Source organism: Cyprinus carpio, unplaced genomic scaffold, assembly GCF_018340385.1.
Source record: "Cyprinus carpio isolate SPL01 unplaced genomic scaffold, ASM1834038v1 S000006627, whole genome shotgun sequence".
Lineage (NCBI taxonomy): Eukaryota > Metazoa > Chordata > Actinopteri > Cypriniformes > Cyprinidae > Cyprinus > Cyprinus carpio.
In genome coordinates this window covers 64,424-82,064 of record NW_024879259.1, presented here as the reverse complement: position 1 = coordinate 82,064, position 17,641 = coordinate 64,424, and the positions used below count along the sequence as shown (strand labels likewise).

General features: G+C 36.9%; 2 protein-coding genes across 2 annotated transcripts; both read left to right on the top strand.

Annotated features, from left to right (window-relative positions):
- The first annotated feature begins 350 nt into the window (after window positions 1-350).
- LOC109102563 (carboxylesterase notum2-like) lies at window positions 351-9,191 on the top strand. Its single transcript, XM_042755034.1, is given in 14 exon segments — window positions 351-774; window positions 2,854-3,089; window positions 3,274-3,608; window positions 3,887-3,939; window positions 4,556-4,651; window positions 4,760-4,820; window positions 4,910-4,986; window positions 5,064-5,163; window positions 5,867-5,922; window positions 5,925-6,054; window positions 6,856-6,956; window positions 7,066-7,213; window positions 7,383-7,430; window positions 8,597-9,191. Coding segments are annotated over 12 exon segments (1,485 nt in total). The 5' UTR covers window positions 351-774; window positions 2,854-3,089; window positions 3,274-3,294; the 3' UTR covers window positions 8,898-9,191.
- Window positions 9,192-13,930: 4,739 nt separating this feature from the next.
- Window positions 13,931-17,259, top strand: LOC109102562 (C-C chemokine receptor type 7-like). The gene is made up of 3 exons (XM_019115948.2): window positions 13,931-14,040; window positions 14,229-14,269; window positions 15,780-17,259. Exons 1-3 carry the CDS (start codon window positions 14,025-14,027, stop codon window positions 16,845-16,847), a joined length of 1,125 nt encoding a protein of 374 aa, XP_018971493.1. The 5' UTR covers window positions 13,931-14,024; the 3' UTR covers window positions 16,848-17,259.
- Window positions 17,260-17,641: the final 382 nt, after the last annotated feature.

Genomic DNA, 17,641 nt, shown 5'->3' with positions numbered 1-17,641 from the left:
TTAGTGGGCCTCTCACACTTTGCACCAATCCAGCAAAGCCAGAGATGTCAGTGCTGATGACAAACAGCCATAACCACAAAAACTGTTCTCAGCAAAAATCATCACTCGTCTTAGGGCTTACACTGTGAGCATGCAAATCACCTGCACCTTTGCATATATATTTCTCACTCATAAAGTGCACTTGAGCACTGCTGACAATCAAAACTATCTAAGCTTTTCTAATGATCTCATTCCTCCCATGGTTCAATTCAAGCTCCAGCTTCAGATGAACTTGGATCTACATGCATTGAACAACTGCCTGGTGTGTAAATTGTGGATGTGTTTAGATGATATGATCCCTTAAGGCTACGTTCACACTGCAGGGCTTAATGCTCAATTCCGATTTTTTGAAAAAAATGCGATTTTTTTTGCAAGGCCGTTCACATTTTCAATTAAATGCGACCTTTTGTGATCTCCTGTGTGAACGTGAAATGACCCAAAAGTGACCCGCATGCGCAGAAGAGTACACAACGGCCAACGACGTCACTCGTTGTTTGCGGAAGTAGCTAACGTTTAAACGTGGATGTCAACAACAGTGTAGGCAACAGCGGAGCTCTTTTTGCAATATTAAAGTTATTTTCCCAACGGAGCCAGCACAATTACAATCTTCTCGTTTTAAGAAGAAAATTAAAAAGAAGGTTTTTGGCCATGGCGTTTTGTGGAGCAGTGTTAGCAACGTCGGTACAGAGAAACGTGTGGGTGCAGAGTCGCAGCCAGGAGTGGTGAGATACTGATGTGAGTGGCTACTTTCTTCTCGTTCCCGCCTACTTCAACGCAGAATTATGACGTTTGTAGCGTATCAATGACGTACAGGTCGGATACATGTGGCCTGGCAGTTCAGACGGAGGTCGCATTTCAAAAGATCGGATACGTATCGGATTCAGGACCACATACCCAAGTGGCCTGGGTCACATTTGAAAAGATCGGATCTGTGTCGTTCAGACTGTCATGAAAAGATCAGATACAGGTCGCATAGGGGCAAAAAAATCGGAATTGGGTCGTTTCAGCCTGCAGTGTGAACGTAGCCTAAGATGTTTAGATGATATGATCCCTTAAGATCATGACCTTTACGCATTACTGTGCTCTGAAAATCACATCTATACAGTTCTCAGAGGTGCGGCATGCTTTGATGCCTGTCAGCTGAGAAATGCACTCGCCAGCCTTCAAATGCAGCGATGACACACACAGACACAGACAAAGTGCTCAGACCACTCGAGCACTCAATGTCAGGAGCTGACCTTGGCTGTACATTTGAAAAACACATTCCAAACAAAACCGAGTCCTATAGTTCTCCGCTGGCCACACGATTATCCAGTGATATGGGATTGGTTTCCTTTTTTAAAAAATGAAACAATAGACGGGCATCTGCTCTTCTTTGTGTCACTTCTGGTCAGTGCAGCGGAGTTACTTCAGGTTCAGACCCACAGACATCTGCAGCATCTTGCCAGCTTCTATTGAAAGAATCTATTGAAGCAGATATCAAAGACAAAAAAGACAAGCAATGCCATCTAAAAGCTTTTTTCAAAACATTCTGGCTGTTATTTGAAAATAAGCTGAAGGATTTACACCTTTTTTTCTCTGTTTTTCTGCATTTTGAGGTCTGCTTCGCAGATTGTTGCAATGAATTCTGGGAAGACGGGCAGCATGCGTGTTTCTAAATACAGAAAGAATGAAGAATGTTTTAAGCTCAGTAGATCAAATTCAGAAATGTCATTTGATTAGCTGTTTAGACATTTTTTGTCTAAATACTTTCACTCATCTGGCAACACTTTAAAGACTTAGGCTCTCACAACACAATGAATGGTAAAAACATCTTGAGTCTGAAACTTGTGCCTGAGAAGTCAAGGTTAAGCAACCCTTATATTATATTGTTTTATATTATATATTTTTTTTTATAATTTGCAATTTGTAAATTATTTCTAAATTAATGGGTCTAATTATTTTGTAGCAATATTAGATGCAAAATGTTGGCATTTGGTTCCTTACTGTTTATCTGTTTTTCACTGCTTTGAAAATAGTATCATTTTGCTGCAATTGAAGCTTGCTTATTGTAATTTTATAAAATAGTTACTGAATGAATTCATATAGTTTTAATCTTTATTCTTGTTGAGTGTCGGTTATATGCTGCAATTTTTAGATACATTTCTCTGATACCACCACTTGATTACAATAATATTTGTAGAAAATTCTCATGTCTAAAAAAGAGGCCCTGGACAGTGCTTATACTTAGATGGAACCGCTCTAGTTGGTCAGACTCAAAGACAGGTCTCCTATACCAAAGGTTAGACGCAAAGGCATGTCTCTTATTCCAAAGATGTAGCAAACTTTCCATAACATCATTCATTTACATATACATTTCACCGTGATTGATAAGCAGAGTGGATAATGACAGCATCAGTCTATCAGCTGTTGCTTTATGTAAGGCAACCCTGTGCGATCAATCAGCAGATACTTCATAAATCTGGGCACAATTCGCTCACTTCCATTTCTTTAATTTGAGAAGACTTTACATTTCCTGAAGGATTCATTTCATAGGATTATCTCATAGAGTTTTCATAGAATTATTATTCAAATGAGTGAAGAGTTTCTCCCTATTAGAGTGAACAGAGAGAGGTCTGCTCCAATGACCTAGAGCCACATGCCATGTAGCCGCAGGGTTATGCAGGTATTTCAACCATCTAGGTGTTTAAATCAAAGTCGAGCCTGGTCTAGGGGAGGGCGGGAGGGCTTGTTGTGAGACTAAGTTAGGTGGGGAGGGGATGTCTTTGAAATATGGTTGGGAGAGCGCATGTTATCTTTTCTCCTCGCCATTAGACGTCCAGGTTTGGTGTGTCATTGGTTGCAGCCCAGAGCTGGCACCAGCTCAAAGGGGATGTTGAGAAATGCAATCCATATGGTGGCACTATAAAATCTAGCACAGACCACAACCAAAGACCAAGATCTGTTCAGGACGCAGGCATAGCATCAATTCGAAAACCACCTTTCCCGCATTGCCTGAGGATTTTTGCTCTCCTAGACGCCCGGAGGACCAGGACCAGTTGCTTTAAGGGGTGAGTGTTGATCACTTAAAGTTGATCACTTCTAATTTCATTGGTGGTGACAGATTAAATCATTAAATGAATTTAAAGCAGTGTCTTTTCAAAACATGGGCCTTTCATGATAAAAAAAAATGAAGGTGTTGCTTTAAATCGTTTTTGGAGTTTCATAACAGACTGTTCCATTTGGTTTTTCTAGGGTGGTCCTGTCGGATTTGATATGAATATTCTGTGTCATGTCATGTTCCTGCTTCTGCTGGGAGTCATTTCTTGTCAGAACAACAATCGCAATGTCAAGCCAGGTGGAAAACCTGCAAAGAAGCCTAACAGCCAGGCTAAAGAGACAACCCAACATGGCCCTGAAGATGACCCAAACCCTGCGCTAGCAGGTGCTGGCGATTCCAGTAAAGAAACTAACTCTGGAGGTCGTGGAACCGCCCAACAAAGCGCATCTGTCAACAAGCCTGTTGATGAAATGAAGCTGCACTTTCTTAAGAACACATTAGTGACATGCAATGATGGTACTGCTGCTGGGTAAGACACAGCACTCACATCCTCACTGCTAGCCAGAGGTGCATAAACTTGGCAATTTGTAGAGCAACAAGGTCATGGGTTTGAATCCCAGAGGATACAGTAACTGGTAATATTTAAACATTCAATGTCATGGAAAAAAGGACATCTGGCAAATCATAAATGAACAAAATTGTTGCAGTGTTGCAATGTTAAGTTAAATATTGGCTCTTTGACAGTTTTGTAAATGTCCTCATATGGCTATGTTCCCTAGACCATCTATATTTATTTGTGGCCCCCAGGTTTTACCTAAAGGAGTTCAAAGGAAGTAAGAGATGGCTGATATTTTTGGAAGGTGAGTATTTAAAACGAAGTTAATTTTGTCAAGAGAGGTCAGCAGGCTTAAATGCAGTGCTCAGCGTTATTTTGACGGCTGGTCATCTTCTTAGACATGTCATTTTTTTTTGCTTTTTTGGAGCATGTCACATCACGTTGGTTAACCAGTAAGTCATGAAGACCTATAGTGTCACTGGTCAAGAAAAGTAACATGCGATGTTGAATTAGACATGGCAAAATTAAACAATGCAAGAAGGAGAACAAGGTGTAAACATAAATCATGCAATGTCTCTCTCTCTTTACTTGGAAAGTCTTGCCAAGAGGAAGCAACTTTAAATGGAGAGGGCAAAGTCTAGCAAACTTACTTTACATGCAATTGTAATAATACTTGTGTAACTCCTGTCAAAATAACAAGCTGACACAAATTCACTGTACACTGTGCTGTTTTGTGACTCGACTAATTCAAACAAATTTTAAAATAATATAGTAACAAAAGCTGTCCTCTCTACTGCAAGTTGTTGTTTGAACAAAGTAAACACTGTAAATTTGTGCCAATACAGTCCAAGCTGTGTACGTTTTTGAAATCTGCACAAAAGAAGGATAATGTGAAATTAATTCCAATTATTTTCTTTTAGGTGGCTGGTGCTGCTACAACAAAGAGACCTGCGATTCAAGATACAAAACTATCCCCCGACTTATGAGCTCAGCTGACTGGCCACAGACACGCAAAGGTAGGCTGATATTAACCACACTCATAGCAACACATCTTGCTTTCTTCTAGCTAGTGTTGCAAGCCATACTTCTGTGATTCTTTTTGAAAACAACCTGATTATTTGCAGGAAGTGGTTTACTGTCAACACAAGTTGATGAAAATCCTCACTGGTATAATGCCAATATTGTGTAAGTATTTGAAAAATTCAAGAGTGATATTTATATAAGCTTTATAATTGACATCTAACTTACTTATGTATCTTATCTGATGTGAACAGGTTTGTTCCCTATTGTTCAAGTGATGTGTGGAGTGGTAACAAAGCAGCATTAAAGTCCAAACAGACAAAAGAAACAGGTACATTTTTCAGAGATAATTTTTGTGAGACTATTAACGTTTTTTGTTTCCAATATTAATGATTTATTCCACCGCAGAATATGCTTTCATGGGATCTCAAATCATTCGGGAAGTGATCAAAGATCTTGCCCCAAAAGGACTGAAACAAGCCAAAGTTGTGATGTTGGCAGGAACAAGGTGAGGTCTCTGGCTGTGTTACCAAACTGTTTTAGTTTGGACAAAAATACTTATGACATTGGTTTGTATCTATTTTGTATATGTTTCTCAAATGATGGGCTGCATTTATCGTAAAAGAGAGATTACTTAACAGTATTAATCCTTAGGTACAGTGAGTTTGCCTCAATGATTGGCCTGAAAGAAATGTTCAGAGTTTTTTCTTTTTTTTTCTGCTATTTGTTTCCACAATCCAAGAACCATAGCTATTATAAATCCCATAATTAGATTTGAATTCACTCATAAACAAAGACAACATTAGAGACCCATTACACCTGTTGCTGCAGATCTAAAAACAAGATGCTATGAACAATTGAAACAGAGCCATCTGGAGTACCATGAAATCCTATTCCCGTCCATGGACCACCCCTTAAGTTTTACCACAACACTGACCGAAGCACTATTTTCAACACATCCTGTTGTCTACCATAAAAATGTTTACTGCAGCCTGTAATGCTATAGACAATGACATAATATCTATATATGGCCTGCCAAGAAGGCAAAACAAGTTCTGAGGATTCCTCCAATGTTAGCAGCATGTTTTGTTGGTTATCCCAAAGCATTTCTTGAAGCCATCTGATATTCAGAACAATATTTGTAGTTCACTGATTCTACAAGGTAATATTTTGGGACTGAATTGACTGCACTTATTTTTTCTTTCCGTTAGTGCTGGGGGAACAGGTGTGCTGCTGAACATTGATAAGGTATCCAGTCTTCTGGAGCAGTTGGGGCTGATGCTCAGGTGCGCGGCCTTGTCGACTCAGGCTGGTTTCTGGAGAGTAAACAGCAAAAAGCTCCGGAATGTCCAGACATTGCCTCCTGCACCCCTGTGGATGCCATAAAAAAAGGAATTCGGTAAAGTGACCCATTTAAATAGGACTTCAGTACTTTATATTAAATTTCATAATTATTCCAACTGTAATTGAAATATGGTTAAATTGTACTGCTGAATGTAATGACAAGCATTTATGGTATATACTTTATACCAACTTAAATATACTTAAATGTAATTTCTATGTAATTTTTATTTAGATATATTTGTAATTACACATTTGAAATTATGAAGTTTAAAATGTAAATATTAACTTTAAATGTAAGTACTTTATGTGTGCTTTAATAAGGTTAGTATATCAAAATAATTATGAAAATATTATAAAAATATTTTATAATAATTTATAAAAATATTTTTCTATTTTATTTAAAAAAATGTGTTTTTTTAAATCATGATAAAAGTAAAATGTACTTTAAAGTAACCCTCTTAATTCAACATTATTATAAAGTGTACTTTTTTAGAAGTGCACTTAAGGTCTGTAAACAAACAAAGTTGTGGATGTGTATATCTTTAAGTTTATTAATTGGCCCTATATTTCATCAATAATATTTCATCTGTAAGAACAGATTTTTAAAAATGTACTTTTGATATTTGATCTTCACTACAAGTGCACATTCAATATAATAAAAATCACAAGGGATAAAAAAAAAGTTCCAAAACATTATGTGTGTTTTGTTTCTAAAGCCAGCTGCAATGTTACTATTGCTTATTGTATACATCAGTGTATAACTCATCCTACACATTTTTCCTGTAGACATAAAGGAATTCTCAAAATGTGCTGCTTCATTGATATTAGTTTTCTGGTGATATTATGTCTCTTTTAGGCTGTGGGGTGGTGTTGTTCCAGAAAAGTGCAAGCAGCAGTATAAAAGAGGCGAGGAATGGCAATGCTTTTTTGGACACAAACTGTACTCATACATAACCGGTGAGGGTGTGCCATCTGTTTGATATGAATAAAAACATCTTTACTGAAGTGGTTAATGTTAATAAGACTTACTTCAGTTTAAAGTAACAGAGGATATGTCCCTTTTTAGCTCCATTGTTTGTAGTGCAGTGGTTGTTTGATGAGGAACAGTTACGAGTGGAGAACATTTATATGGGCGGGCAGTCACTCTCAGAGCAGCAGTGGACCTACATGCAGAACCTGGGAAAAGAGTTTAAAAACTCTCTCAAAGATGTTACGTGAGTGCATCACTGACATAGTATATTAGTATAACACTTAAACTACCTAAATATGTCTCCAAAAAAGCAAAATAGTTAAACAATCAGGTCAAGATCATGTCATGAAAAGTATTTTTTATATACATTAATATAATATATAATATATATGTTCTACTGTGTGTTGTTTTAGGGCTGTGTTCGCCCCCTCCTGTCTTTCCCACACTTTGATTACCAAAAGGTAAGGACTCGCAGGCACCCCGAGACACACTCCTCATGGGTGAGCTCATACGCCTGCATTTGAGCACTCGTCCATCATGATGCATTCTAAGTGTCACCAAAATGCCACCTCATGGTTTCACGCTTAATTAATGGCCCACTGTATGAGCTCAGCTGAGAGAGCAGTGGGGTGGATGATTTGTGAGGTGAAACACAACCATGGCGAAACACATGATGAGGTCAAACTTACAGCAGAGCTGTAGCTGAGACTGATTAGACTACTGCTGATTATATATATATATATACAGTATACATATATATATGCATTTTCCCCCAAAACATGTATGGTTAATTAATTTACCTATATACACTCTCTTTAGTTTCTGTTAATTATGTAATGTAGTTGATAAATTAACAGAAACTGGGAGTGTCAATGCAGGTAAATTAATTCACCACAATTCATTTTGTGATTCCATAAGTTTCAGGAAATATATATATATATATATATATATATATATATATATATATAAACACACTACCAGTTAAAAGTTTTAATAATTAGGATTTATTTATTTATTTGTTTGTTTGTTTATTTATTTATTTATTTTAAAGAAGTCTCTTATGTTCACCACAGCTACATTAATATCAAAGAAAACAGTAATATTGTGATTCCTGTTCCAACCCAGAATGATTTATGTCATAAAATTTTGTGCTTAACCACAATGTTATCAGATATCTTATTTTTACTCTCTAGGTTAGCTGTATTGTTGCTTTCAATTTCACCACAATCTCACTTAAAAAACTAAATTTACTTACTGAGCAGAACCTTATGGAGGGGAATTTCAAGACCTCTACATTCTTGTTTGAATTGCAGTTGTTTTTAGAGTTATATTCTGTAATTATACTTAATTTCTTACATTTCTTTAAAGGAGAATTTTATTTAATAATATGGCGATGCTGAAAATCTTTTCGTCTCTTATGTTTACCGAGGCTGCATTATTTATTTCTTTAACAGGAACACAACACCACATTTTTTTCTGTTCTTTCTGCACTTACGCACTTCACCACTTGCGACTGAGACTTCCTGTCAGAGCCCACTTCCGAATTAAAAAGGAAAATTAATGAACATCCATTCAGAAAGTAAAGGTCTATTTTGATTTTGTGCTTCCTAATTTTTCTCTCCTTCAGTAATTGGACGGATTTCCAGATCAAGGGGACGTCACTCTCTCGTGCTCTGCAGTGCTGGGACAGAAGTCTTCAGGAGGCTAATAAGAACAGCAAAACGCCTCTAAAGGGCTGTCCCTTTCATCTCATTGATAATTGCCAGTGGCCACAGTGCAACCCAACCTGTCCAGCCCTGATTGACCAGGCCACGCAACAGGAGATGACTCTGCTCCAGGTGCTGGCCAGTATGGGCTTGGACCTGCAAAAGCTCGGCTTGGATGTAAGGGGAGATATTTCAGCCAGCATGATCAGCAGTGGTGGCTAAATTAGCATTAGCGGCGGTGGTGTTCTCATCAACACAACTACACTCATCCACACTTTTTAGAGATTGTTCAGTGGCTTCCTCTCATGCCACTTCCAGAGAAGGACCTGGGTTTGTCTAGTGAACATGTCACTGGATTTCAGTACTGACAGTCTGCCTTTACAACCGTGTTCTAGAATGATTTTGGGTTCTCCAAGCGAGCGACTCTAGCTAGACACAGTTAATCAATGGTTATCACAACTGCTAATCTAACTAATCACTTCCATAAGAGAACTGGTGTCTGAATTCAATGCTTTAGCTAAAAATGTCTGACAACATCAGTGTACCAACAAAATCAAAAAAGAGCTGAATTTACTGTTAACTAAATCTGAAGAATGTACAAGCTGATAAACAACAAGGACATTTAGAAGGATGTTTCCATCACATTCTGGAGAAAAGCAGTGAGCAGTATAATATTTTTAGTTGATTTATTTTTTTTTTTTTTAAAAAAAGGTGACAAGAAACCAGAACATTGCAGTAACCACATTTTTCAAACATCCTGTCACAATACTTACTCTATGTTATATATCTGTATTATTTTTTAACAAGTGCATGCTGTTTTAAGACATTGTAGTCCATTTTGCAGACAAGAATCATAAAAATGACACACATTGATAATATTGAATGGATAAATGTGGTATCTGTTTAAGTGTGCCTTATATATGAATAAGACATGTGCAGTTACATATTGATAACCATCTGAATGTCCTTAAAAAAACATCATAAAACAAAAACATCTATTTTAAATATAATTATCTTACATCCATATGATTATACTCCTTGCCTATTTTCATGTTCTGTAATATCTTTTGACATTTATAGTTGGTTTGACTTATCTTGAACACTAATAAAAGATGAATGAAAGCTTTTATATGTACAAGATGTTTTAGACACCTGCTATCTCAGTGTGTGTGTGTGTGTGTGTGTGTGTGTGTGTGTTGTTGGAACCTGGTATTCCCCAAGTTATGGAGACCAAATGTCCCTACAAAAATAGGATCCCAGTCATTTTTGACCTTGGGACTTTTTTTTTTTTTTTGGTCCCCATGAGGAAAAGTTTTTTTTTTTTTTTTTTTGGAAAATTTAAAAATGCAGAAATTTTTGTTTGAGGGGTAGGTTTAGGGGCAGGGTTAAGGTAAGGGGATAGAAAATACAGTTTGTACAGTATAAAACTTATTACGTCTATGGAATGTCCCCCATAAAACATGGAAACCCAAAGTGTGTGTGAGTGTGTGTGTGTGTGTGTGTGTGTGTGTGTGTGTGTGTGTGTGTGTGTGTGTGTGTGTGTTTGTGACATATCAGGACACAACCTTGTATAATGACATGGGTATGACACAGGTATTACAAGGAGAGGGTGACTTATGAGGACATAACCCATGTCCCCATTTTTCAAAAAGCTTATAAACCATACAGAATGAGTTTTTTTTTTTTGTTGTTGAGAAAGTAAAAATGCACAAAGTTTCCTGTAAGGGGTAGGGTTAGGTATAGGGTTGGTGTAGGGCAATAGCACATACAGTTTGTAAAGTATAAAAACCATTATGCCTATGGAATGTCCCCACAATTCACAAAAACAAACGTGTGTGTGTGTGTGTGTGTTTTGCTAGAATGTGCCTGAAGAGCACAGAGGAACCACATGACAAAAATCATTATTCGGTTTAATGAGTAGTTGACTTATGGAAGCTGACTAATGTGAAACTGCTTAAAAACTGGTCTTTGTCCATTTAAAAAGACCATGGAATCCAATGGTGAATGGCATGGTAGCAACTTTACATTACAAAAACACTGTGGTAAGATGAGTTATCTGTTTGAAATGTGATTCTTGTTCCAACCCAGAATTATTTCCGTCATACATTTTTGTGCTTAACCACAATCTTATCAGTGATCTTATTTCTACTCTCTAGGTTAGCTGTATAGTTGCTTGGTATCTTACCACCATCTCATTGAAAAGATAACTAAAATCAACTAAACTGACTTTTCTGAGTAGTAATAGCTTTATTGTAATAGCTAGTAAATACCTAAAAATGTGTAGATCTTTTTGATATTTCTTTGCTTTTACAAGTTACCCTCAAATCAGCAAAGCGGTCTTGGGTTTCTTAGGTTTCTCACCATTTGACATACCAAAATAATGTATTGTTGTTTTAATAAGTTATATCTTACTGTTTTCATTAAAATCACCATCAACTATTTCCCTCAAACTTCTATGAATTACAGTGACATACAGATATAGAGCTATATCTAACAGTGATCATAGGCTACCGTTTTAAAGTGCACACGCTCGCATGCACTTTGGAAAACCGTATTTTGTTTCTTAATTTTTTTTTAAAGTAGATTATTTTAGGCTTGATGTCAATTTCTTGAAGGTCTGCAAGGTTTTGTTTTCCATGCAAGTTCCTAAAAGTTTAAAGCAGAGACTTTGAGTGGGAGTTTCATGAGTAAAAAAAAAAAAAAAAAACCTTGTTTTCACATACGTGATTAAGCAAAGGCATGACTAAGAAACTTCCCAGAAGAGTTAAAACACATCATGTCTAAAGGGAAATTTTACAGCTATATCCATGTATATAAACAATTCATTATGAGATGAACACACCAGTGAGGGAAACAGGGTATATGTCAGAGTGCAGACAAGATTAGCCCAGCTTCCTGTACACACCAGTGAGTAGTTTGACTAACGGTCCGAGGTAACTTAAGGACGTCTAGCTGTTAATTATGAAAACCCCAAACTCTAGAATCTACTAATATTTCACAGAATATGTCCAGTGAACAGCTAAGAACTTGCTTTGAAATGAAAATAGAAAAGATAGTTTGTGCTTACATCCATGGTACAACACTAAGAAGTGTATTTCATCACTTAACTGTTCTTCTGATTAAAATGTTGTATGCAATATTCAATGTATTTATACAATTCAGTCAAAATATTAATTTGCAAATACTGATGCATTTAACTTTAATGTGCTTTTGCTAAAATAACAGAGATGCTGGCACTAAACTACTAAAGAGCTATGCAACCTTTGTCTCAACTCACACCCAATAATAGTTTATATACTGGAATTCTATAATGGATATGAAGAGTTCTCAGATAAAAATCAGATAACCCCATTTTGAACCATTTTCAAAAATCATGTTTTTTATTGTGCATTCCAATTAATCTCAATCAAACTGTAGTGGGGTTATTTTGATTAGGTAAAAAATAACTAAAAAATACAGCTAACTAACACAATAAAACATAATAAAAACAAGATAACATATCAAAAACATGATTTTTGAAGTTATCTGTTTTTTGCAAATAAACTCTTCATATGCAATTTGCAACTAATTTAAATGCACATAAGAAATCCTTCTTTATAGTAATAGCTAGTAAATGCCTAAAAAGCTATAGACCTTCTTGATATTTCTTTGGTTTTACAAGTTACCCTAAAATCAGCAAAGCGGTCTTGGGTTTCTTAGATTTCTCACCATTTGACATACCAAAATAATGTATTGTGGTTTTGATAAGTTACATCTTAACATTTTTATTAAAATCACCGTCAACTGTTTCTTTCAAGCTTCTATGAGTTATAGTGACATACCGATATAGAGATATACTGCATATAACAGTGATCATAGGCTACTGATTTTAAAGTGCACACGCTTGCGTGCACTTTGGCAAACTTTCCGTGTCACAACATGCATTGGTTTGTTTTTTACTAGAGGTGGTTTGAGAAAAGGGAACTTTCATTGGTGTGTTGTTTTCCTTTTTGATTATGGGGTGGGGGATGTGTGCTCCTTTTGTCTTTCTTTCTTTCTTACTCTTTTATCTTTTTTTTTGATGAAACTCAAAGTTTGATAGCTACAAACAGTCCATGACTCCATTTAAAGTATACAAATGGTCTTGCCTTTACCCAGATAGTGTAACCTTTTTATTTATTCTTAATTTTTCTGACATATTTTTTAATCCACTGCATGCATTATATATATAGTTCAACCTTAAGGCCACTTAACAGTCAATAACCCAAAAAAATCCCCACAAACACCAGTGGTTTCTGTATAAACAGGTAAGTGTACAGGTGATTCTACCAGTGAGGTTTATTCACCATTTGTGTGAACTAACTTCAACAATTCTTTCACCACTCAAATTACCTGAGTTGTGGCCGAAACACATCTTCCTGCTTAGGCCTCTTTTCCTGGCAGCAGTGTATACACAAACCCACAGCTGCACATGTGCAGCATTGCGTGTACCTGTGCAGAGTTGAAACTTGATGTAGGGGTGGGGGGTGGGGGGTCTGACAGTGATTGAGGACAAGGAAATTTAAAGAACCAGAAGTGGGGGAAAAGCAAGTTAAATGAATTGTTGTTGTTGTTTTCATTCCTTTATAGTCTCCCTTATTTGTAGTCTGCACTTGTGTTCAGGATTTTGACAGAACTTGTAATACACTGTAAAACATAACAGAATAATCAGAGCAATACAGAGCAATCAGAGCATGATACCTTACACACACACACACACGCACACACACACACACACAAACACACACACACACACACACACACACACACGCACACACACACACACACAAAACAGCTTTTTACCATCAAATAAACTAATTATATCTCTTTTAGTGGGTAATTATATCTGAGTCATCATAATAAAGGTATAGCATCTAAATTTATACCCTATCTGGGTCACATTGTATAAAGGCTGTTTTACCATGTGCCACAGTATTGTGGTGTATCTGTGTCTAGTAAATGACTATTTTGTTTAAACTCACAATGTTTAAGAAATTAAAGCAGAAATTATACACAGACAGTAAAAATATTAAAAGATTGCAAATAGATCATTTGTTTTTTTAATTATTACTGGTTGGTTTAATTTAATGAACATCAGGAAAGTATTTAAAATAGGATGAATTTTTAGGACAACTATATGGTTATTCAAAGGTAAGAAATGAAGTTGTTTTTCTTGAAACAGTGCAGGCTGTGGTGAAAACCCTTTCCTCTGGTCTTGGCTTCAAAGTTGAAAGTGGTGCTTCACCTTTTTAACACAGCAGATGCAGAGCTCTCGTATTCACTGTGTTGTTAGCAGTCCTTGCGAAACATTCAAAGAGAAAGTCTTAAATCATGCATGCTTTTACCGGTAAGCCTAAAAATTAATCTGTTGAATAACGCTGTTAAATGTTTCAAATAGCTTTACAAATCTATAAAAATGTACAGGATTTGGTCAAAGAAGAGAAAGGATCTAGTTCTATTTTTTCTCTTTACCTTTTATTTAATGAAATCTATCATTTTGTGTACTTTCTGACACGTTGCGTTTTTTATTGACAGTTTTTTGCCCTTTGCTGCTGATATGGTCGTGCCAAATAAAGGTAATTCATGAATTAAACTAAGACAAACTGCACTCAACTTTCATTTAACCTCTAAATTCAGAGAATATAGTTCACCCCAAAATGAAAATTCTGTCATTATTTACTTGCTCTACTCATAGTTCTAAACCTTTATGACTGACATGCTTTTGTGCAGCACAGAGGGAGATTTGAGGGTGAATGAAAAAATCAGTCACCATTCACTTTCATTGCGCACATTTTGCGTGCAGTGAGCGTGAATGGTGACTGAAACTGACATCTTTTATATGCTACAGAAACAAGTAAATCGTAAACAATTTCCAATGAGGTTCCATTAGTTAACGTTGGTTAATGCTTAAATTAACATGATCTTGTGATGACAATACAATACTTGTTACAGTATTTATTAATCTTTGTTAATGTTAATTGTTAATTTTTAGTTCATGTTAGCTCAGGTCCATTAAATAATATTAACAGGTACAACTTATGTGTATTAGTAAATGTTGAAAATAACATTAAAGGGATACTCCACCCCAAAATTAAAATTTTGTCATTAATCACTTACCCCCATGTCATTCCAAACCCATAAAAGCTCTGTTCATCTTCGGAACACAATTTAAGATATTTTGGATGAAAACCTGGAGGCCTGTGACTGTCCCATAGACTGCCAAGTAAATAACAGTGTCAAGGTCCATAAAAGGTATGAAAGTCGTCGTCAGAATACTCCATCTGCCATCAGAGAAATGTTCTTCTGTGTCATCCACACCACAAGGATGCGCTGTTTTATTTCAAATCAAAGCTAAATACACGTAGCAACAGCACATTCTTGTGGCGCAGATGATACAGAAGAGCATACGCAGCATACAGTGATATGGAGAGACACAGAGGAGACTGTTGACAAAGGAATTATTGAATAAAGTCATTATTTTTGCTTACAAAAAGTGTTCCCGTCGCTTCATATAAACCAGATTGCACATCTGATGGCAGATGGAGTATTCTGATGACAACTTTCATACCTTTTATGGACCTTGACACTGTTATTTACTTGGCAGTCTATGGGACAGTCACAAGCCTCCAGGTTTTCATCCAAAATATCTTAAATTGTGTTCCGAAGACGAACGGAGCTTTTACGGGTTTGGAACGACATGGGGTAAGTAAGTGATTAATGACTAAATTTTCATTTTGGGGTGGAGTATCCCTTTAAATAATTTAATAAATGCTTTAGAAGAATTTATTTCATTATTAGTTCATGTTAACTAATGTAGAACAAATATAACCTTATTGCAAGATGCCAGAATTTCCATTTTTGTGAGAACTATTCATTATACTTCTGGAGGACTGCTTGTTTGCCTACACACCTAGTTTTAAATCCAACTTTGTAAAGCAGAATGGGTTTTTCAAACACTTACACAGTTAATTATAAAACTGGAATCATGTACAGACTGTGACTGTCTAGGGATTGTAAATTTATAGGATAATGATACCGTTTTCCTTGAATGGTTTTTGTGAAGCATCTGCATTACCTTTATTTCAGAAAAGCTGGTCCAATGTGACTGCTGAATACCACATGCAAGACAATTCCACAACAGAGAATGAGTATTCCACAGAGACGGTGGATTACAGCGATCTTGAAATAATGTGCGATAAAGGCTCCAACCGTTCCTTCCGCGCCTGGTTCCTGCCCACCATCTACACCATCATCTGCCTTCTGGCCCTCGTGGGAAACTTTCTGGTCATCCTAACCTATCTTTACTTCAAGAGGTTGAAGACGATGACTGACGTCTACCTGCTCAATCTAGCCATGGCTGACCTGCTGTTTGCAATTTCTCTCCCCTTCTGGGCAGCTAGTTTCATGAGCCAGTGGCACTTGGGGGTGTATCCATGCAAGGCCATGTTCACCATCTACAAGGTCAGCTTCTTCAGCGGCATGTTCCTTCTCACCTGTATCAGTGCAGATCGCTATTTCTCCATAACAAAGGCCGTCTCTGCTCATCGCTGTCGCTCCAGTGCGGTCTTTTATGGACAGGTGTCTTCTCTGGTTACTTGGGTGATGGCGGTGATCTTTTCAGTACCTGACATGGTGTTCTCCGAAATCAACATTAATGGCACCTGTATAGCAAATGGCAACAACTATGAAGACTACCGCATTAGGATGCTGATAAGTCAGATGGTCCTGGGTTTTATACTTCCAACGGTTGTCATGGGGTTCTGTTACATCTGTATCATCAAGACCCTCATCCAAGCCAAGAACTTTGAGAGGAATAAAGCCTTCAAGGTCATCATTGCAGTGGTATCTGTCTTTGTGTTCAGTCAGCTACCCTATAATGTAGTCATGGGAGTGACCACTCAGGAAACAACAGATTGCAACAGGGACAAGAGTCGTCTTTACGCTTTGGATGTGACCAGAGCCGTGGCCTTCTTGCGCTGCTGCATAAACCCCTTCCTGTACGCCTTCATTGGGGTAAAGTTTCGCAATGATCTCCTGAAGCTACTGAAAGACTTGGGATGTATCAGCAAGAGCCACCTCATGTACACCCACTGTGGTAAACGAAGATCCTCTGTCGGCCTGGACACCGAAACCACAACTACGTTTTCCCCCTGAATGCCCCTGTCTGTTGAAGAACAGATTCCAGAACAACAACAAAAGTTTTGCCAATTTACTTCTGTTACATAGTTGTAAATCGCTTCATAAGCTCCATTCAGATCAAAGAGGACTGTATAGTGCCATATACTGACATATACTGGCAGTGTGACTAGTGACTTATTGTACAAAAACTTCCTGCTTTGTAACAATAAGCTTTTCAATTCTTGTTTTTGATTGTTCTTTGAGAAATGTCTTTCACTCTTTGTTATATGATGTAGCCATTTTGTGTTCAATATCTTGTTCTCAGTATCAGTATATTGTATATTACACATGCTTTCAAAAATGAGACATCTATAAGGATACCTGTCCACTCATTTGCTTTACTCTCTCTATGTTATAAAACTGAAGAAATAAAAAATTTCTAAAATAACTGACTTGAGTTTTGTGTGTTAGAAACATGTGCACAACAAAATAGTTTCACCCTCTTCAGTTGCGTGCAAAATATATGTAACGCTAAAATGAAAACCAAACATTTTAGAGAAATAGATTTAGAAACTAGAAACACAGAATACAAACATAGAACATTGTTCACTTGCACAAAATTGTGAACTATTCCCTTCTTTGGTTTCTCACCCACCTTACTACTCTGTAAAGAGGACATTTATACTCATCGTCTGTGGTCACAGTTGGTACAATGTGGTTGTGGTGAGTCTGTGTTAAGGCACTTTCACACAGGACACTGCAAGCGGCTGCTGCTTTCGCTTGTTGTGGAAGCGTTTTGTCCGGTTGAGGCGGTAGTCGCATTGCAATTG